At 41.0% G+C, this 22,382-nt stretch overlaps 1 protein-coding gene across 1 annotated transcript in view; it reads left to right on the top strand.

The window, feature by feature from the left end:
• CPSF1 (cleavage and polyadenylation specific factor 1) overlaps window positions 1-22,382 on the top strand; it is a 2,236,766-nt gene that overhangs the window by 1,794,511 nt on the left and 419,873 nt on the right. Inside the window, exon 28 of the mRNA XM_044069873.1 lies at window positions 11,658-11,748. Within this exon, the coding sequence (XP_043925808.1) occupies window positions 11,658-11,748 (91 nt within the window). The remainder of the gene's footprint in view (window positions 1-11,657; window positions 11,749-22,382) is intronic.

Below are 22,382 nucleotides of genomic sequence, written 5' to 3'. Positions count from 1 at the left end.
GAACAGAAACAAAGCTTTCAGAAAAACGGAGCAACTACTAGTGGCATATGCTGCAGGGTCACAAGGAAAGGCTATCTCAAAGCAGACTATTTCTAAGTGGATAGGCCACTGCATTCGTTTCTGCTATTTACAACATGGCAAGCCAGTGCCTAAGGGCATTAGGCCACATTCAACCAGAGCAGCAGCCACTTCAGCAGCCTTCCTCAGGGGAGTACTAACCAAAGACATTTTAGAGGCTGCTACCTGGAGTTCAGTGCACACCTTTACAAAGCACTATCATTTAGCACTCTACTCTAAATCCAGGGCAGGCTTTGCCACTGCAGTTCTGTAGGGCCTCATAGCCGCTCCTAATGCTATATTAGCTCCAGCCTCCCAACCATAGCTTTTGGATTCAACCCAAGTGTAATGACTGCAACAGTGAAACACGAAGAACATAGTACAGTTGTGTACACTTACCATAAATGTAGATGTTCGAGTGTATTCACTGTTGCAGTCCTGGTTTCCCTCCCTCCAGCCCCCTTGTCTCTCTCCTCTCTATGTCTATTACTCACCCTCTTCAGGGGTGTTGGTATTGGTATTTACTTTTTACTGGTGGTGTTTTCCCCACCACAACTTAGCTCCCTACTGGGGGGCTCCTGACATTTGGGGCAAGAAAAACTGATGTAATGGCGTCAGCTACCTGTGCAGTCTAGGTTACCCACCCACCATCCCACATCTCTTTTTGCTGGAACTTAGCTGCACTTCTCTAATGTATACAACCTATGTGGTGTATTTGCTTGTAGATGAAGGTATAACATATTTTGGTGCATGCATGTTTGATTGGCATATTTTTAGCCTTCCTTTTTGGGGGCACCTGACATCTGGGGCAAAAAAAGAAAGAAAATGGCGTCGGCTGAATCTTTTATACCCCTGGCGCACTGACGTCAGAGAAGAGGCGACAGCAACCGATGCCGGACCTAGACTTTGGAATTCAGGCCGACTGAGGGTAGCCTGCCAGCAGGATAACCAAAGTGTAATGACTGCAACAGTGAATACACTCGAACATCTACATTTATGGTAAGTGTACGCAACTGTACTTTATCAAGGGACAGTTTGTGAGAGCTAGGATGATTTCACTATTTGAAGACTTTATTTCTGAATGTGATATGTTAGAAAGTATGCTCATTAAGAGGGAATACCCAGTAGTGTGTGTCCAAGAAATTAAAACAGAGGTTGTGAATAAGAGAAGGTCAGGCTTTTATGCTCCCATATTAGTTAAATTGGATTTACATATTTCTCAAGAATCTATTAATGATGCCCCTATTTTGAGTACTTATAGGTTCATAGGCAAAGTACTAGGCTAACTGCCTTTTGTGGGCCATTTTAAGCCTAGCCAATTTCCCTTTTAAAGGTGAGAACCAAACCCTGTACCTTGTGCCTCTAAAGTAAACATTTTAACCATTATACCAACCGCCCCAACCCTGGATGGGATGATAAGATGTCTAATTTTAAGTTATCCTTTATTACCCAGTATACAATTGATTGGAAGCAAGTCAGTGATGTATTTTTTTAAAAATTTGCAGGTACTGATGGATGACCACATGCTTAGATCAAAATGTTGTATTTAAAAGAGGGTTCAATTTGAAGTCCATTATAGAGTACCCAATTTCTGGTGATAGGAATAAACAGATGTCCAAATGTGGACAATGCCATTATTGCCTACTGGGAAACACTGGGGAATTTTTTGACATCAGTGGGTATCATTTTAAAATCAAGTGGAAATTTAATTTCAAAAGTGTGGGGGTTGTCTATGTGGCATTATGTCAATGTTGCCATGCATTTTATATAGGTAAGATGGAACGTGCGTTGAAAAAATGTATATAAAAAACAACTAATCTCCGTAGTATCCCCGAAGTCTCAAAACAACCCACTAAAGTGTAGTGGGTCCAAAAACAAAGCAGTGTAAGAAACTTCTCTGTGTGGAAAATTTTCAGTCCATATATTTCTAGTTAATCACTGTATATTAGTCAGATCAGACAATAGTAGTAGAAATAGCGAACTTAAACTCGTCTTAAGTCAAAACAAAAAAAAAAAAAGAAGAAGAAGAAAATATATAATTGTACAGCATTACTAAGTATTCGAAAGTAATCCAAGCAAGGCAAGGCAGTCTGTTTCCAGTTGAAAATCCAACATACCTATGAAGTTAAATGCAAAAAAAGACTAATGCCCTTTTTAGGCATATTTCTGAATACTCTGAACACCAGTTTAAATTTATTGTAACTGAGCAAGTAAACAAACACCTCAGAGGTGGTCCTTGGCAGTTGTGGTTAGAGAGAAGGGAACTGTATTGGATTTTGCACTTGAAAGTAGTGGGATGGCCAGGATTAAATGAGCTGGCATCCACTGGGTGCATTTTGAAGTTAAAAGCACTATGTAGATAATGCTGATTTTTTAAAAAAATATTTATAATGTGTATTGGTAGACTTTGGTTTTATTAGTTAAATCTTGCAGGTTTACATGTGTATTTCTTTTAGTGGCTAATTGATTTGGTCAGGTGATTGTATGTTTTACCTATTTCTACGCTTATTATTTGTACCTTGTCATCTGAAGAAGTCTTATTATTGCCTAAGACGAAAGCGCTTAGTTGAATAAATTGGATTTGTGTCCTGACATCTGAGTTGCTTCAAAATGAATTTCAAAGGGTTTTTGCTCGAGACCTCCAAGTAAACCAGTGGCACCTCCTTGGAATCTTAATTTTGTGTTAGAGAAGCTAATACTTGCTCCATTTGAACCAGATAAACCTGGCTGTCTTGAAATTCTTAACATGGAAAACAGTTTTACTGATCTTACCTCTGCAAGAAGAGTGTCTGTGTTGCAAGCTCTTATGACGAGTCAGACCTACCTCATTTTCCATGGGAACAGGGTTTCTTTGAGAACTAATCCTTGTATGCCTAAAGTGGTATGTGAGTTTATTTTTAGCCAAACTATCCATCTCCTTATTTTCTTTCCTGAAACTAAAAATGAGGTAGAATGTATACTCTATAACCTGGATGTCCAGACAACTCTAATACTATCCTTGCAGACCTAAGTCTTTCAGATCTTCAGATCAGTTCATTTCATGTGAAGGTTAAGAAGAAGGGACAACCACTGTCAAAACAGATTATTTCCAGGTAGTCGCCTAAGGCTGTTACCTTTTGTTATACTCACTGTAACAAAAATATTCCAGGCAGGGTCAAGGGCCACTATTCCAGTTCCTTGGCTTCATCTATGGCTTTTTTGGAAAGGGTTGGTTTCTAGAAGTATTCTAGAAGATGCTACTTGGTCCTTTGTACATAATCAGGCTTTGCTAGGACCATTCATCAGGGACTCCTGGACTCTTCTCCTTCCACCTCGTAAATGTAGTAAGCTAGGGTAATCCACCTATATAGCTAAGACTACTGTAGCAGTGATCAATATGTTGAACTTAGTACAGCTGTGTAAGTAAACTTAATATAACGGTAAATGTTCAAATGATCACTACCTCAGTAGGCCACTCCCTCCCTCCATCCCCCTTGTTTTTGGTGTGTTTTTAATGCCAGGGTGTAGACGTTTGTTTATTTTTTTATATATTTATTCATTCATTTTGTTTTTGTTCCTAACATTGTCCTCTCAGGGCTCAGCTTCCCTCTCTGTGCTGACAGGAAAGCTGTGAAGGGCTTGGCACCCAAACTTGCCTTTCAGTCAGCTCAGCTCAGCTCAAGCTGTCTGAAAGTTTGGGCATGTGGAAGGTGCCCTGAAACTTTAGAAGTTAGGCAGCTGCTTTATCTTTGGCAAAATATAACCCTTACAGCTAAGGCTACTGCATCAGTAATCATTTGAACATCTACTGCTATGGTAAGTTTACTTTTACAACTGTACTGATTTACCTTCCCACATAGTCAAGTAGAGCAGCAACATACGTCACCAGATATGTTAATGTTGATGGCCTTTTTATATAAAGCAGTCAAGGGCAGACAAGTTTAGGAAGACGAAAGCCTTTCAGAAGATACCATCTTGGAATGGAGGCAGGGGGTAGGTAGCAAGGCAGAGGAAGAGGAAAGTCGTCTCCCTGTCAAGATGCATACTAATGACTATGAAGCCAGAATATTCTTTCCTGACCCCTTTCTTTCCATCCAAGTACTCTCTGCTTATCAAGAGATTGATGATTGTTCTATTTCAAAGAGAATAGGCTTCTTATATTAGCAGAAAAATAGGTGAGGGAGATTGTGTTGTGCAGACTACAAAAAAAAAGTTCAAAACCTTTTTTTCTTTTCAGTAGTATCCACCCTTTCCCCAGAAGAGCTGGCAGAATCTATTGTAATCCAGCTACTGGGGTGCAGAGCTGTAGAGAGGGTCCCAAGAAAGAAACATAAATGGGATGTTTATGACGTCTCTCTCAAATTCCAAAAAAGACAGTCTGTATAGAACCATTCTGGATTAATCAAGGCTTAACATATTTGTGAAGATGCTGATTTACAGACCCTTCTTCCTTTAAATTTACCATAAGTGCTGGTAGTCATCATGTATCTCAAGGATGCTTACTTGTGCATCCATGTCTACAAGCAATGCAGGTGGTTTCTGAGGTTCCAGGCAGGCAGATAGCATTTTATAAACACACACATACAAGCACACACACAGACTTATATTTATAAAGCTTTGCTTCTTTTTAACTGTCTTTCCCTTATCCCCCCCCCAAAAAGAGACTTTTTCGCTCCATTGGCCTTTTCCTTCCCTTTTCTGTTTTTCTGCTAGTTGTAGTGTTTGCTTCTAGTCTAGTTTAATAGAATTATGATTGTTATTATTATGTTATTGACTTCATCATTGGTAATAATGTAGCACTCTTTTTGGAGGGGAGTTGTTAGTGTGTTTCCTTCTTTGACTGTGGCCAAGAAGTCATCAGGCTTCAAGAAATGTGTGGATTGGAGCCACAAGATTCCTGATCCAGATTTTCATCCAAAGTGTGTGTGTGTGTGTGTGTGTGTGTGTGTGTGTGTGTGTGTGTGTGTGTGTGTGTGTGTGTGTGTGTGTGTGTGTGTATCTCTACTGTTGAGTACAGACCATCTTAATGGAGAGTGTGCTATTTATACTGCATTTGGCCAGTGGGCTGTTAATGAATGTTGTACCAAGTTGGTTTTGAAGGAACTTCTCCCATCTCCAGTGGGAGACTTGTCCAAGTCATTATCTTTGGCAGACGTATAGGGTGGAAGAGTAGTGATAGCACCAGGGAAAAGGGCAAAGAGGCTAGGAAGCTTTACCCCCCCCCCAACCACTCCTCCTTTTCAGTAGCTTATTTGGCTTCAAGCTCTAAACTTTCAAAACCATTGTGTCTGACTTCTCCATTGGATCCTATAATCATAGTATCCCAAACTCTACCTCTGCCAGAGCCAAGATTTTCTCTGGAGCTAGTCTTCCCTGGACTGTGCTCCCCCTTCTTGTAGGAAAGACTTTTACAGAGATTTTCCAGACTTCCCTCAACTTCTTCCTCCAATCAGATCAGTCCAGTCTACCAGAAGACTGACAGAATCGGATGTGGGGATAGTATAATGAGGACGTTCCTCAGGACCCAAATTCATCTGGTGTTTCTTCCAACTCCGACCCCGTCAGGTCCTTGAGCTTCAGTCCTCCCCCCTTCCTGTGGTCACTCCTACCCTGATCGTCGTCCCGGTTTGATGACCTTAAATTCAGCCTTCATCCAATGTTGTCAGATCTGAATATTTATTCACTTTCACTCTGGCAATGTTTCTGATCCATCTGGTTCAGGCACCTTGGATCTCGAGCTTGCTCAGAGCCGAAGTGTCGGCATGGGATCCAGGAATAGGGATTGACTCTGAACTTGTTAGAGCCTTCCCTTCCTTTCTTAGCTTTTTTTTTTTTTTAAATAAGAAACATCTTTATTAAACCATCGCTTAACAGCATAAGCAATCATACGTGCATTTATATAAATGAAAACAAACCACATTAACACAATCCTAATTGCAAGCATTTTACATCACAAACCATACTGACACACACACAGTTGCAAGCATTATATATTACTTATAGTCTACCCAGTCATTTTCAGTCAAACAGATCATTTAAGTCCTGTCTTCTTTTAAACCTCATTCCTCCTCTGTGTGTACTGTTCCCACAGTTCCCATTTTTTCTATGTAGTTTGCTCCTACCCTTTTCTAAAGATCACAGTTCCAGTTTTATCCTGTCACTATATTCACTACTTCTGATATAGCTGGCATAGATTTTGATTTCAGTTTTCTAGTAATTGCTTTTTTTGGCAGCCACCATAATTAGACACCGCAAGGCCTTACCATGTCGAGGCAATTTCAATTCTGTATCATAGCTCAGAAAAATCATCTCTGTCGCCACACCAATCTGCCCACCCAGGATCTGCAACAGTGCATCCCGCAGGAAATCCTTAAAGTCCACCAACCCACAGCACTCCAAGAAAATATGTTTCCAAGTACCTCTTTCTTCCCCTTCACACCTCCAACATTTGCTGTTTACCTGAGGAAAATTTCTCTGGAGTCTACTTCAGATATAAAATATCTATATAAACATTTCCAAGCAAAAATCCTAAATCTTCTAGATTTTGTTGCATATTTGGGAGACATACATATATCCTCCCATTGTTTCTTTGTGAATTGCCCATCGAATTTCTGTTGTCAATCCTTTCCAACCTCCTCTGATTCTTATAGTTGCCATGCAATATTTATGTGCTCTGCTAATTATTCCTTTTTTAATGGCAGCTTCTGTTCTAGATTCTACTAAAAACTCTACACTGCTGGTCTTTTGTTTAGGGCCCCCCTATTTCTTTCTCTTTGCCTATACTCTGATATAAATCCGTGATAGGGAAGACCATCTCTAACCTGCAGTCCAAATAAATTGTTGGCCTCTTACCTTTCTATTAACTTTCCCTCTCTAGTTATTTGCTTCCAGTACTTCGGTTCTTTTGCCAGTTTTCTCCAATAAATTCCAGCCCCCTCTTGCCTATTGTCTAGATCACTAGTTGCAGTTATCCCTATTGGCAGAATCTCCTTTCTCCGTTTCCGTGTTGGCTTAGTTCTTAGGATAATTTCTGCTACTTTATGGATATAATATTCTGTGTGATTATTGTTATTCTCCTTAAAGGCCTGCATCTACAATCCCAGTCTGTCCTTGTTTTTGAGCTTCCCCCTGTTTCAACATCATTCCTTTCCACTTTGAATTATAGTTTTCTGCTTCTGTTATGTATAGGAGCCTCCTTTCAGAGCTTTGGTGCTAGATAGCTCGGCTCCATCATCAACCTTGAAGCAAAGCTGGGTCAGATACTGAGGCTCATCTGGTTTGGGTACCATGGCTCCTCCTGGGGTGGTTTTGGACTCCCCTCAACCACTGCTTTTGAGGCAGATGTGGTTGCCCTATCCTTCCAGTGGGAAAACCTCTCAATCTATGCGTGCCTCCCTCTGCCTCTTCTCTCAAGAATATTACTCAAAATAAGACAGGACAAACCAAGAACAGTCCTGATTGCCCCAGACTGGCCATGCCAGCACTGATGCCCACTAGTGTGCAGCCTGTCACCGGTGCCACCCTGGCACCTACCACAGATCCCAACCTTCCTCACTCAGCAGGGTGGACATCTTGCATCCTAAACTGCAAACCATGAATCTTGTAGCCTGGCTTATTCCTTAAATTCTCCCCCAATGACCAGCCTAAACAAGCAGGTACTGGACATCGTTCTTGAAGCCAGAAGACCTAGTACATGGAAATCCTATGCTGATAAGTGGAAAAGGTATTGTTCCTGGATTCATTCTAAAGGAGAGGACACAGCACTGCCCTCCTTACCTCCAATCCTGGACTACCCAGCAGACCTACTCCACACAGGTCTATCCTTCTCCTCCATTAAGTTCCATGCCTCTGCCATTTTGGCTAATTACAACACTGAGCCATCTCTTTTCTCTCACCCTCATATCAGACAGCTCCTGAGAGGGGCAAACAACTTCAGGTCACCAAGGAGAGCACCCACCCCTGCTTGGGACCTTAACTTTGTACTGGAAAAGCTCACACTACCCCCGTTTGAGCCTGCATTGTCAGCAGAGTTAAAATTCCTCTCTTGGAAAACAGCCTTGCTTCTGGCCATCACTTCAGCTAGAAGAGTGTCTGAGCTACAAGCACTTATGGCTGTGGAACCCTTCATTATTTTCCATGCTGACAGGGTTTCCCCTCAGGACTAACCCTTCCTTTATGCCTAAAGTGGTGTCCAATGTGGCTCTCAACCAATGTATTCATTTGCCAACATTCTTTCCTAATCCTCAAAATAAAGGTGAAAGGATCCTGCACTCCTTGGACGTGCACAGGCAGATCAGATTCTACCTTGATAGGACTAAGCCCTTCAAAAAAATCTGACCAGCTACTAGTCAGCTTTGCACCAGGGGCAGAGGGCAAGGCCATTTCAAAACAATCTCCAAATGGATAGCACACTGCATCCATTTCTGCTACAAGCACCATGGAAAAATCAACCCCTCAGGGAAGCTGCCACCTGGAGTTCTGTACACACCTTCACCAAGCATTACCACCTGCCTATCTTTTCCAAATCCAGGGCGGGTTTTGCAGTAGCAGTCCTGCAGGGCATACTAGCCAGTCCCAACTCTTCGTGACTGCCTCCACCCTTTCTTCAAGCTTTGGGAATCAACCCAAGTGTGATGACTGCAACAGTGAAACACGAAGAACATAGTACAGTTGTGTACACTTACCATAAATGTAGATGTTCAAGTGTATTCACTGTTGCAGTCCTGGTTTCCCTCCCTCCAGCCCCCTTGTCTCTCTCCTCTCTATGTCTATTACTCACCCCCTTCAGGGGTGTTTGTATTGGTATTTACTTTTTACTGGTGGTGTTTTCCCCACCACAACTTGGGGGGCTCCTGACATTTGGGGCAAGAAAAACTGATGTAATGGCGTCTGCTACCTGTTTATATACCCCTGACGATCTGACGTCAGTCCTGGAGCGACAGCACCTGACTCAGAAATACTAAGTTGAGGGCTACCTGCAGGCAAATAACCCAAGTGTGATGATTGCAACAGTGAATACACTTGAATATCTGCATTTATGATAAGTGTACACAACTGTACTTTTCTGGGGAGTTGGAACTTATCCCAGTACAAGCAGAAGTTATCCTTTCAAGCAGGTTGACATCTGATTCTGCCTTTGGGTGTAGCTGCCCTGCTATGAATCTTTATTCCACCATGTTGTGTATCTTCTGTTGGAGGGATTGAAGATGGAGTTTGTCAAAAAGCTGTCACTTTTTAGACTTTGTTAATTGGAAGAGATTTTCCCATTGTAGTGGGTAGTTATCCTTTAGTTCCTCAGTTAGTTTGTAGGTGATTTTGACCTTCCTTTAGCACCTGTTTGACATGGATCTTAATTATTCCACTGTGAGAGCGCATGTTTCTGCCAACTTAATACTTGACCTTATGGAAGGCATGACGATTGCCCTGTACAGGTTATCATGCAATTTCTGAGAGAAGTTCTACTTCTTTGTCTTTAAAGAACTGTTTTCCTTCAGAGGGAGATCAGTCATTCCTTAATACTAACCTAGTTTCAAACTGGCCTAAAACCAGTCCACAAACACCTTGTTTTTGTGGCAGATTCCAGGGAAAAGAAAATCCTCTCATCTTTGATGATGTACATTTAGCTCAGGTTTTACCTGAGGCTAATTCTTAAGTTCAGGAATACCGACCAATTGCTTTCCTCTTTCAGTCTGACTAAAGAGGTTTGGCTGGGGCCAAGCTAATCCTGTCTTTTGCCATTGGGTGGTTAATTGTTTTTTGGCCAATGCTTTCAGAGTCTGATCCACAAGGGATACAGCTATCTCCACTGCCTCTTTAAGGAATCATAGGAGATTACTAGGCTATTGACCCAGAGGTCATTTTAAGCCTAGCCATTTCATCCCAATGAAATACCATGAAAATGCTAGTCAGTATGCAGTCAGTACCCAAGACTGCATTTAGTGATGACTTCCATGTCCATGAGGGTTGTGGACACTATCCAGGGCAAGAATTTATGGTGCCCCATCCACTCGCCCAAGTTCCTCTTGAACAGTATCATAGAGGTGCTCTGTTTCACATGAATTGGTAGCCTGCTCTAAAGATGTGGCAGTTGCTGGTAGATAATTCTGTCCCTCCAGCATGTCCTGTTTAAATCACAGGCTATATTTAGGTACCTGGAACAGGTAGCCATAGCCCTGTTTGATTTACTGATATGCAGCAAGTTTGTTAGGTTTTGGTCTTGGATTGTTCTGTAGGCCAGGCATAGGTCTGCTCTACGAAGTTTATATGACACGGAGTATAATAACAGAGATTTTAGTTGGTCTCTCTAAGGAACATGCTGGAGCCCCTTTATCATCTTTGTTAGAAACCTTTGAGGTCTCTCCAGTTTTTGCAGGTGCTTTGTATGGTAAATGCCGATTTGGGTGTTGTACTCAATTATGGGCCGAATTAGTGCCGATTATATAGGAGTTATAACATCTTTTGCTCTAGAGGTGATGCCATTACTTATCAGGTGTGCTACATAGAAAGCCTTCCTTACTACAGTAGGCACATGCTGGTCGAAAGGTTGCAGTCAACTTGTGATGCCAGGTTCCTTACCACTTCATGGGTACTTAGGGTATTGTTGTTGATCTGTATGAGGGGACATTGTTTATGCCAAAGGGAATGATGATGCATTTCTTTGCATTTAGTTTCAGACCGTGACTAATACACTACGGAGTGTATCCATTGTGGGTATTTATGCTGGACTTTGACATAATTTCACACCTTCATCTCTCCCTAATAAATAACTTTTTAGGGTTTCTTCTTCCTTGCCTTAAAAGTGTGCTTGATAATGTTAATGAGCCAAATGAATAGTTTTCATGTTGAGCCCATGGACAGAGGAAAACATGTAAACAAGATTAGTTTTCGTGTAAATATAAGGTTAAACAATGTGCAAATTATTATTATTTTTTAGCAAGACATTTCAGTTGTTTGAGAAGAATAAGTGAATCAAATTTTACAGAAGATATATTAGAGTTGCATGTTAGACCCCATGACAGTGTAGCATGTACTGTAGGTTTCTCTAAACAGTATTTGCACATGTTGCCTTAGAGAATGGAAAAGACCAGATTTGGTACAAAGAAATGTGGAGTTTAGTGGGGTGTATAAAGAGGATTATTGGAAGTGAGACTTGTGTAATGGGAATATTTAGAAGTGTGAGAAAATAATTATTGAGCTATGGTGTGTGTGTGTGTGAGCTTTAATAGTAAATGTAAGATGAGGCCTGTGAAGGCATTTGATTTGTGAAAGATTAACATGTTGGACATTAAGAATAGTGGAGTAATGTGATATGTGATGAGGTGGTACTGAGGTTAGACTGTGAAGTGTAAGGGCTGGATGCTTCCTCCAAACCCGGAGCATTGTGCCATGACTTTAACAAGCTGGAGGCACATGCTCATCATTATAGGAAAGCTAGAGATTCCAAAAATTATGCCAAAATGTAATTCCAGAAAAGTAGAAAATCTTAAAATTTGCTCACTGTAGAGGACTGTCTGACAGATAAACTGATATATTGAATACGTCTTTTATTTATAGTAGTTTTTTTGTGTGATATTTCTCCAGATGAGTGCATCATATAATATCACTGCTTCCTTTTTTTTCAGGTTTATGCTATAACTACAAGTGTAAATGACATTTGTACCAAAATTCCAAGGATGACTGGAGAAGAGAAGGAATTTGAGACCATTGAGCGTGGTGAGTATCTGGCCCATAACAAGTCTTGTTCCTGTATTTCTCTGTCAAGGTAGCATTAGTGCTTTTTAATGTATTTTCCAATTTGAATTACTTATAACTGTGTATTAATTTAAAGGTAGTCATTGTTTTATGAAAAGAAGATCAGCTGTTTTATTAGGATTTTTCATTTTTGATTTCGGTGGCATGGTGGTGTGGTTGGTGCTGCTGTCTCACAGTGCTTGTTTCTCCAGTTTTGTTCTCATCTGGTGTACATTCTTTGCAGTTACACTGTGTTCCCTGTCCACACGGGCTTTGGCTACAGGCTCTATTTTCCTCACTTATTCCAAAAACATGTGGCCAATGAATTGGTGAATGTAAAATTGTCCCTAGGAATGCATTTTGTGTGTGTGTGTGTGTGTGTGTGTGTGTGTGTGTGTGTGTGTGTGTGTGTTTTTTTGAAATGGACTGACATCCTATTCAAGATTCTTTCTTGCCTAATGGACAAGGATAAGCTTCAGGTTCCCATGACCTTGAATTGAGTTTATAGGTTTTAAAATTAATGAATACAATTGTATAACCATTTGATTACTTATTTAATGTAGTTATTTACTTAATTTATTTTATAACTCTGTTTATTAATCAGATAACACCATGGAACACCTTCTGATTAAATGATTTACTCAGGAATGCACATCTTGGAGGTGGAGACTGAAGGAAGGAAATCAAATCCAGTGCTACCAGATTCTTCTTTGCTATGCTTAAGCCTTTCTACAACATCCTTTACTGTAATTTTTGCCAGTGTGACTACAGCTGGTATTTTACACAAGAATACAACCATGATTTTCACTGAGTTATTTAGCAAGCTTTATGTTTGCTTTTCTCCTTATCTCTTCAGTCCAGATTTATTAGGGGTTGATGCATTTCCTTTTGTCTAGTATGTGTAAGTTGAGGTGCAGACCTTCCCCAGCTCTTTTCCAGTGCTCGCTCAAGTCAAGACCATTGTTATTTTCTTTCTGAAAGTGGTATTTGTCTTTTGGACATAAAGACTATTTCCTTCCATAGTGATTTTATCAGCAGATGATACCTTTGTAGAGCATTCTACCAGTGGGTGCCCATCCAGCAAAGACAGTTTTGAGCAGTTATCCTTTGACTTGACACCAACATAGGTACACATTTTGTGAAGGCTGCTACCATTTTAAGTTCTTTTGTACATTAACTGGAAACAGAACTAGAGCTTGGACACCTAAGTAAATCATAAAGCAGTTTAAAAGCTACTTTTTATGTATATACCATTTAGCTCCCAGTTTCCTCATGACCATTAAGCCTCATAACTTTTTTAGTAAGTCTGTGTGATTGCCCAGTGGTTGCCTTGCCTTCATCCCATCACCCCACTGGCTCATTTGATTCATTATTTATTTATTTAGTTATCGACATTTGTTAACCAGGAAAGTCCACTGAGCCAGTGACCCATTTTCAGTGGAGGCCTGGGGAGAAAAGCTCCATACAATCACAGAATTTTTTACATAACATCAGCTTAACTTTGAAAGTCAATAAAGTTTTTGCACAATACAAACTGAAGTAGATATACAAGACAAATACATATTTAGAGGTATACAATACAAGAAAAATAAGCCCAGTGTGTTAGATTTTTAGTAATTCTGTTTGTATATTCTCATAAGTAAGAATACTGTTTAATCAGTTCTGTTTATTCAGCCACAGAAATAAAGAAAACGAGAGATTGGATATGAAGACAGATAGTGTAAATTGCAACTATATTAAGTTATTAAAATTATTTGTAGTGTATAGTGGCCAAAACATTTAAGGTGGTTTAATTATATGACAAGAACAGACAAGGTTATTGAGATAGTGTTCTTTTAGTGCAAATTTGAATGTTTTTAAAGAGTCTAGTTGAGTAAGAGAGAGAGAGGGAGCGCATTCCAAAGTTTGGCAATGGCATGGGAATAGAGACATTGTCCAGCTCTTTTGTTGGTTTTAGTTAGGACCTAAGATTCCAAGTAGGGGTATGTGTTTGTATTATAGTTTGAAGGGATGGATAGAAGTTTGGATTATTTAGTAGTATGTGGGCGAGAGTAAGTTGGGAGTAATGTAGGTAATGAGGGAACTCAAACCAGTTTATAGATTTAATTGCCAGACAATGATGTGTGCGAGTTGGCATGTTGGAGACAAACTTGGCAATTTTATAGTAGCAAGACTGCAGTTTGTTCAGGAGAGATGTGTGCAGGTTAGTGAAAATAGGGCAACCATAGAGGAGGGAGGGTAGAAGTAAACTATTAGCTAGTTTCAGCTTGGTAGACTTGTCCAACTATAGTTTATGCCTTTAGAGTTTGCTAAGCTTAAAATGAGTCTTTTTGGTTGAGTTGAGTATATGATTCTCAAAGGATAGTTAGTCATCAATTGTGATGTCAAGTAGTTTGTCTGTTTTTACAATTTCAATTTCCGTATTGTTTTGAGAGAATATTTTAAAGTCTAAAGTTAGAGGTTTGGTTGTGAAGAGTAAAAGTTTTGATATTTTTTGGGGATTAAGTAGCAGTTGAGCTTAGTTAAACCAGGATTCGATGGAAGTAAATGCATTTTGTGTTATCTTTACGAGATCTGAATGTTAGAGGATGTAATTATTGTCGAATCGTCTGCATATTGAATGAGTGTACTTTGCAGGGATGCTTTATGGAGATTTTTTAATAAATTTGTTAAAAAGCAAGGGCCCAAGAACAGACCCTTGGGGAACGCCTGTGTTGTTGAGTAGGTAATCGGATTGCTCACTTTGCCATCTAACATTGTTTTCTGTCATGTAGATAGTTATGGAACCAGGATAGCATGTGTGGGGAGCAGTTTACGGTCTCAAGTTGTAAAAGTAGTTTTGAGTGGGACACTGTATCAAAAGCTATTGATAGGTCTAGAAGGATCACTGATGTTAGTAGGCCTGCATCAAAAGCTTTGTATACAGTGTTGGTAAATGACATTAAGGCTGCTGTTGTGTGATAGAGGTGAAAGTATGGAGATGGGCTGGTAGTTAGATCACTGGTGTTACCACCTTTGTGAAGAGGAGTAACTGAGTTTTTCCATAGTTGTGGGACATATGCTTCAGATGTTGATTGGTTAATGAGGAATGCTAATTGGAAGAGCTATAGAATCTGCTGCAAGTTTTAGGTATTCAGGTGGAAGGCCATCGAAAGAAGGGAAGCCTGGTTTTAGTTTTGAGAGTAGTTTACAAACTAGAGAGGTGGGTACTGGTTGTAATGTAAATAGAGGAGTGGATGGGTTTTTGTTGGAATTACAGTTGATGTTGGGGGGAGTGGTTAGAGAGTGTGTTGTTGTTTATGTTGCCGGTTATACTTTTGTTAGTTTGTAGAGAGAAATCATTAACAAGTTTTTGGATAGTATCAATAAAATGAGAATTGAAGGCTTGGGCAATTTCTTGAGGGTCTTTGTCAGGAAATGGGGAGGGGTTGTGTTGAGTACCAGGATTTAGGAGAGAGGAAAGAGAGTTCCAGAACAATTTGGGGTTATTTTGTTGGGTAGTGAGTTTAGTGGAGAAATAGCTTTTTTTTATCATTGATGACTTTTTTGGCATTGTTATGGAGTTGTTTATATCTGAGTTCAAGTTGTGGGGATCTGTTTCTATGCCATTCCTTCCAGGCTTTATCCCTGGAGGTAAGTAACTGTTTAGTTTGTTTAATTAGCCATGGGGCATGGTTAGTCTTTACTCTTTTGGTAAGTGTGGGGGCAAGACTGTCTAGAATATCTAAAAAGATTTTAAGTAGTTGACTGCTTCATCCACTGCGGTGGTGGTGCTGCGGTAGCGTTGTCGCCTCACAATAAGACGATGTCCTGTTCGATTTTCAGCTAGAGCGTCTTCTTTGTGGAGACATGCGTGAATGGGCGTACCTTCGTTGAAGGTTGTGCGTCAGGGCCGGCAACTCGGCACGTAAAAGTCTACTGCCAAACATTAGCGGACCGGAGTTCCGCTGTGGCAACCCCTAACCGGGAAAAGACACAGCAGCAGCACAGCAGTTGACTGCTTCATCCAGTGGAAGAAATTTGGTAGAGGACCAGTTGTGGGGTTTTAGAGACTCTAGGAATCGTTGTTCATTGAAATGGGTAAGATACCTAGTTGTTCTTAGGCAATGCAATTTGTCAATTTGAAGTTGAGTTCTATGGGTATAGTCAGGAATATGGTCATTAAAGGTATTGGGTAGGGTCCCTGCCTTGGTGAATTTTTGAGGGTGTGAGATGAGTGTCCAGTCTAGGGTTGATTCTGTTAGTTTTTTTTACCTTACGAGTGGGGTTAGAGATGAGTTGAGTAAACCTGTGCAAGTTAATACTATTTACTGGGGAGTCAGAGATGAGAGTTTGCCAGTTTATATTTGTGTAGCCAAGAATGATGGTTTCATTTGATATATTGAGGGTGGTCCAGGATCGAAAATCTTCCAGAGTAGGTATGGTTTTACCTGGAGGAATGTACAGTACAGCAGTACATAATTGTTTTCTGTTGTTGATGTGAAGGTAAACTAGTAATAATTCCATATTTCCGAATGTTGGTATAGGTTTATCATATGGTGTAACAGCTAAAGTGTCACGGTAGATTAATGCAACACCTCTACCTTTTTTATGTAGCCGGTCATTTCTTTGTGTATTATATCCTGGAGGGATTATTTCAGTGTTAGCAATATGTAGTTTTAACCAGGTCTCTGTGAGTGCTACAATATCTGGGGAGAAGTGAGAGAGGTGAGAAGGCCAGGCATGGAATTCGGTGGTTTTGTTACAGATACTGCGTACGTTAATTGTAGTGAAGCAGAGGTTCTTGGCATTAGAAGAAAGGTTTGGGGCAGAATGGTTGATTAGTCCACGGTTGGGGTGAATGTCCCCACATAGAGAGAGGGCCTGGTAGTGACATGTAATTATGGAGGAATGTTGAGTAATGAAGAAAGGCCTATGGTAGGGGTTACAAATTAATTTTCATTTGATTATGATGACAAAGGATCTAATTTTTGTAAGGTGTCAAGTATGGAAGTTGAATAAAGAGGGTGAGATATCAGATAAACTACTGGTATTAGTGTGGGGTGCAATGGGTGATGTAGAAAATGTTGAAGTTGAGAAGTGGAATATAGTATGTAGGGAGGTGGTGTGGGATAAGAAAAGAAGAATGGAGGTAAGGGAGATGAAGATAGTACAAGGTTTTGATGTATAGTACATGTTAGGAAAAGGTTGTGGTACTATAGTTGAGAAGAGTGAGGAAGATTCAGGAAGGGAAAATATTAAGAAGGAAGATAATTAGGGTGGAGTGAATGGAAGGATACTGGTGTAGGTGTCTGGGTGATTGATTGGGGGAATAGAGAGGAAAGGGAAGGGCATATGGAAGGTATACATGTAATTGATGTGGGGGTGGGTGGGAATGGGGGTAGGTTAGGGGAGTGGAGTGAGCCTGAGTGGGATGAGGGTGAATGGAGCTGGCAGAAACCTTGAGGCAGCTTGCCAGACCACAGTAGAAACCAATCAGTTAATGTGTGCCTCAAGACAGTGGAGCATTTAAGAGTATGCAGTTCTTAGAGGTAAGAAAAATGCATGTAACAGCAACCTAACACGTGCTGCATTACTAGTTCTATAGTTTTGTAGTTCTTGATATTAGCAGTTGCTAAAAAGAGAGAAGAATGGAAGGAGAAAGTTCAGGGTAAGGGATAGGGGTGTCCAACACTATTTGATTGAGTTAGTGAGCATGCCACTAGTCCAGTAAGCACTAAAGTGTTTCACTACAGAAACTTGCCTACTACAGCAGGAAGATTAATGACACTAATAGTTTCTCTGCAGGTGAGAAGAATGCTTGAATTCTTGCCATGAGGAAGCTGACAAGGGGTGGGAGATCCAGTTAAGCAGGGTTAGTCGGGTGTGCTCACTGGGAAATTGCAAACAGCATCTGTAAGAGGGGAAAAAATGTTAGGACAGGGGTATTAGGAGGTATGTAGGACAGAAGATATATGACCGCTAAGGAAGTGTCTCAGCGTAGTCGTAGCAGAACTAGACAGGGAGGATAGCAGACAGGGTTGTTAATAAAAAGGGCTATGAGGGAGTGAAGTAGTAACAAAGATTGAGAAAGGAAAGTAGGAGGCTCTACAAGAAGGGAGATAGATTAGTACAGCAGAAGTATCAGAAATGAGGCAGACGTAGAACACAATGTATACAGTAAATCATTTTACAAAATACCATCAACAGACATTGGTTACTGTAAGCCCTTTAAGGGAGTGTATACAGGTGTAAGAATAAAAACACAACAGCACAGTACATTTCAGGTTAACTTAAGTAAAATTATCTCTACAAGCAAAGCAGCTTAAGTAGAACAGAAGCAGTAAGTAGAACATTGTAAAGCAAGTAAAAACACTTTATATAATGCACTCTGTAGCAACTGCAACATTCTCTTCAGTACATTTGCTGTAACTTACAAAGTAGATATAACAGAGACCAGCCCCAGAAATACTTGCATAGAAAGTAGTATATTAGTTACAATAGTGCCCAGAGTAAAATAAAAATAAAACACATATACAGGTAATGCTTTGGTTGTGAAAATTGGAACTCTGGTTACAAAAAAACTTGTGGTTATAGTTAGTTGTTAAAGTACCTCACAACTGCAACTGAAAGAGGCAGAGCACATGGCACCATTTTATTTAAGCAGTTAGCACAGTAGCAACCAGAAAAAAATAGCATCAGAAAACTTGGATGGAAAAAGTATGTTGGTAGTATGCTCAATCGTATCCTAAGCCTGGGAGATATCACCAACATGGGAAGAGTGCTGTGCAGCACAAAATATGTCTAGCAAAACTCAACAGTTTAAAGCACCCTGTAAAACTCAGTATATCAAAAGCAGTGTACAGACAATAAAAAGTGCAGAATGATCTAACAATAGCAGCTTTACATATAACACTTAAGTGGCATGCACACTTACTTGGGGAGTAGAGGAAATTCCCTTCATAAGGATAAAAAGACTGAAAATGGTGCCAGTTGTTGAGGGTGACTAAGTTTAGTGAGGAAGTTGATCACAGGGGAGTGGCAGATGCAGTCTAAGTAGGAGGCAAATGATGAAAGGAAATGTAGTCGAAATACAATAGCAATGGGACACAAGTTGTAAAGGAAAGGGGAAAGAGGTTGAGTAAATAGAAATGATCCCTGGAAACCTTGAGGCAGCTTGCCAGACCACGGTAGAAACCAATGTCACTGATGCTATATGGGTTATATCCTGGCTAGACTATATGGTTAGCTTTCAGAGCTTAAGAGCACTTTCCACACACCTAGATTGTTCAGCTTGAGCAGAGCTAAAGGTAATAGAATGGTTTAGATGACAAGTCCTTCAGAGCTTTTCTGCTGCAAAAAAATGCCCCTGTTGCGAGCTTTTGAGTATCAAGTGCCAGCTAAGACTTCTCTGCTGTGGGGCAGCTAAGTTCTCCTTCCCTAGGTCATACAATCCGGTACATGGCCTCATTTCAAATGCATTTGGGTATTTTGAAGGGCAAACAAGAATGGATCCTCAGACTGTCTTGCCACCAGCCAAACGCAGGTCGTGCATCCATTGGACTGTTCTCTGTTTGATTGTTAGCACCTTTGCTTCGATCATTTATCCAGATTAGTGCCACATAGGGAAACCTTCCTTTTTATTTTAATATTTTGTTGAAGCTAGGAGGGGTTAAGTGCAAGTGCAGCAGGCAGATTCTTTACAGCGAATTGCATACCAAGTGTTTTGTTTGCCTAGGTTCAGAACATGATCATAAATCTTGCTCAATCTGTCAGTCTTCTTCTTTTCGGCTGCTCCCGTTAGGGGTCGCCACAGCAGATCAACCGTTTCCATTTCTTCCTGTCCTCTGCATCTTGCTATGTCACACCAACCACCTGCATGTCCTCTCTCACCGCATCCATAAACCTTATCTTAGGCCTTCCTCTTTTCCTGTTACCTGGCAGCTTCATCCTTAGCATATTTTTCCCAATATACTCTGCATCCCTCCTCAGCAATGTTCAAACCAACGTAATCTTGCCTCTCTGGCTTTGTCTCCAAACCTTCCAACCTGGGCTGACCCTCTAATATACTTATTCCTAATCCTGTCCATCCTCGTCACACCCAGTGCAAATCTTAACATCTTCAACTCTGCCACATCAAGCTCTGACTCCTGCCTTTTTGTCAATGCCACTGTCTCCAACCCATATAACATAGCTGGTCTCACTACCCTCTTGTAGACCTTCCCTTTCACTCTTACTGGTACTCGTCTGTCACAAATCACTCCTGACACTCTTCTCCAACCACTCCATCCTGCCTTTACTCTCTTCTTCACCTCTCTTCCACACTCACCATTACTCTGAACTGTTGATCCCAAGTATTTAAACTCATCCACCTTCACCATCTCTACTCCCTGCATCCTCACCATTCCTCTGTCCTCCCTGTCATTCACACACATATATTCTGTCTTAGTCCTGCTGACCTTCATTCATCTTCTCTCTAGAGCATATCTCCACCTCTCCAGGGTCTCCTCCACCTGTTCCCTACTCTCACTACAGATCACAATGTCATCTGCAAACATCATAGTCCACGGGGACTCCTGTCTGATCTCATCTGTCAACCTGTCCATCACCATTGCAAATAAGAAAGGGCTCAGAGCTGATCCTTGATGTAATCCCACCTCCACCTTAAACGCATCCGTCACTCCCACTGCAGACCTCACCGCTGTCACACTACCCTTGTACATATCCTGTACCACTCTTACATACTTCTCTGACACTCCTGCCTTCTTCATACAATACCACAACTCCTCTCTAGGCACCCTGTCATATGCTTTCTCTAAATCCACAAAGACACAATGCAACTCCTTCTGACCTTCTCTGTACTCCATCAACACTCTTAGAGCAAACATTGCATCTGTAGTGCTGTTTCCTGGCATGAAACCATACTGCTGATCACTAATCATCACCTCCCTTCTTAACCTAGCTTCCACTTCTCTTTCCCATAACTTCATGCTGTGACTGATCAATTGAATCCCTCTGTAGTTACTACAGCTCTGCACATCACCCTTATTCTTAAAAATTGGTACCAAAACACTTTTTCTCCATTCCTCAGGCATCCTCTCACTTTCCAAGATTTCATTGAACAGTCTAGTAAAAAACTCCACTGCCATTTCACCTAAACACCTCCATGCTTCCACAGGTATGTAATCTGGACCAACAGCCTTTCCGTTCTTCATCCTCTTCATAGCTATCCTTACTTCCTCCTTGCTAATCCACTGCACTTCATGATTCACTATCCGCACATCATCCAACCTTCTCTCCCTCTCATTCTCTTCATTCATCAACCCCTCAAAGTACTCTTTCCATCTGCTCAGCACACACTCCTTGCTTGTGAATACATTTCCCTCATTATCCTTTATCACCCTTACCTGCTGCATATCTTTACTAGCTCAGTCCCTCTCTCTAGCCAGTCGGTACAGGTCCTTTTCTCCCTCCGTAGTGTCCAACCTTTTATACAGCTCTTCATACACCTTATCCTTCACCACCTCTCTCTTTGCCATGCACCTCATCTCCTTATACTCTTGTCTACTTTCTTCATCTCTCTGACAATCCCACTTCTTCTTCGCCAACCTCTTTCTCTGTATACTCCCCTGTACTTCTTTATTCCACCACCAGGTCTCCTTGTCCTCCTTCCTCTTTCCAGATGTCACACCAAGCAACTTTCTAGCCATCTCTCTTATTAGCTCTGCTGTAGTTACCCAGCTATTCGGTAACTCTTCACTGCCACCCAGTGCCTGTCTTAACTCTTTCCTGAACATCACCTTACAATTACCCTTTTTCAATTTCCATCATTTGATCCTTGGTGCTGCCCTCACACTCATCCTCCTCTTCTTGATCACCAATGTCATTCTACAAACCACCATCCTATGCGGCCTAACTACACTTTCCCCTGCCACCACTTTACAGTCTCCAATCTCCTTCAGACTGGCCCGTCTACATAAGATATAATCCATCTGTGTGCATCTTCCTCCACTCTTGTATGTCACCCTATGTTCCTCCCTCTTGTTAAAATACGTATTCAGCTATGTCCATCCTTTTCGCAAAATTCACTACCATCTGACCTTCTACATTCCTTTGCTTAACACCATACCTACCCATCACTTCCTCATCCCCTCTGTTCCCTTCACTAACATGCCCATTGAAATCTGCTCCAATCACCAGTCTCTCACCCTTGGGTACAGTCATCACCACTTCATCCAACTCACTCCAAAAATTTTCTTTCTCATCCATCACACACCCACCTTGTGGAGCATATGCACTAACAACATTCATCATTACACCATCAATTTCCAGCTTCATAAACATCACTCTGACACTCTTTTCACCTCCAAAACACTCCTAGCATACTGTTCCTTCAGGATAATGCCTACGCCATTTCTCCTCCCATCCACTCCATGATAAAACAATTTGAATCCGCCTCCAATACACCTAGCCTTGCTCCCCTTCCATCTGGCGTCTTACACACACAATATATACCAACCTACCTTCGGTCCATCATATCAGCTAGTTCTCTCCCTATACCAGTCATACTGCCAACATTCAAAGTTCCGAACCTCACTATCACAGTCTTAGCCTTTACCTGCCTTCGGTCATGCCTT

The sequence above is a fragment of the Protopterus annectens genome, chromosome 4.part0 (assembly GCF_019279795.1).
Source record: "Protopterus annectens isolate FY-2018-M chromosome 4.part0, PAN1.0, whole genome shotgun sequence".
In the NCBI taxonomy this organism is placed as follows: Eukaryota; Metazoa; Chordata; order Ceratodontiformes; family Protopteridae; genus Protopterus; species Protopterus annectens.
The sequence above is the reverse complement of the archived record's forward strand: the minus strand, read 5'-3'. Positions and strand labels throughout refer to the sequence as shown.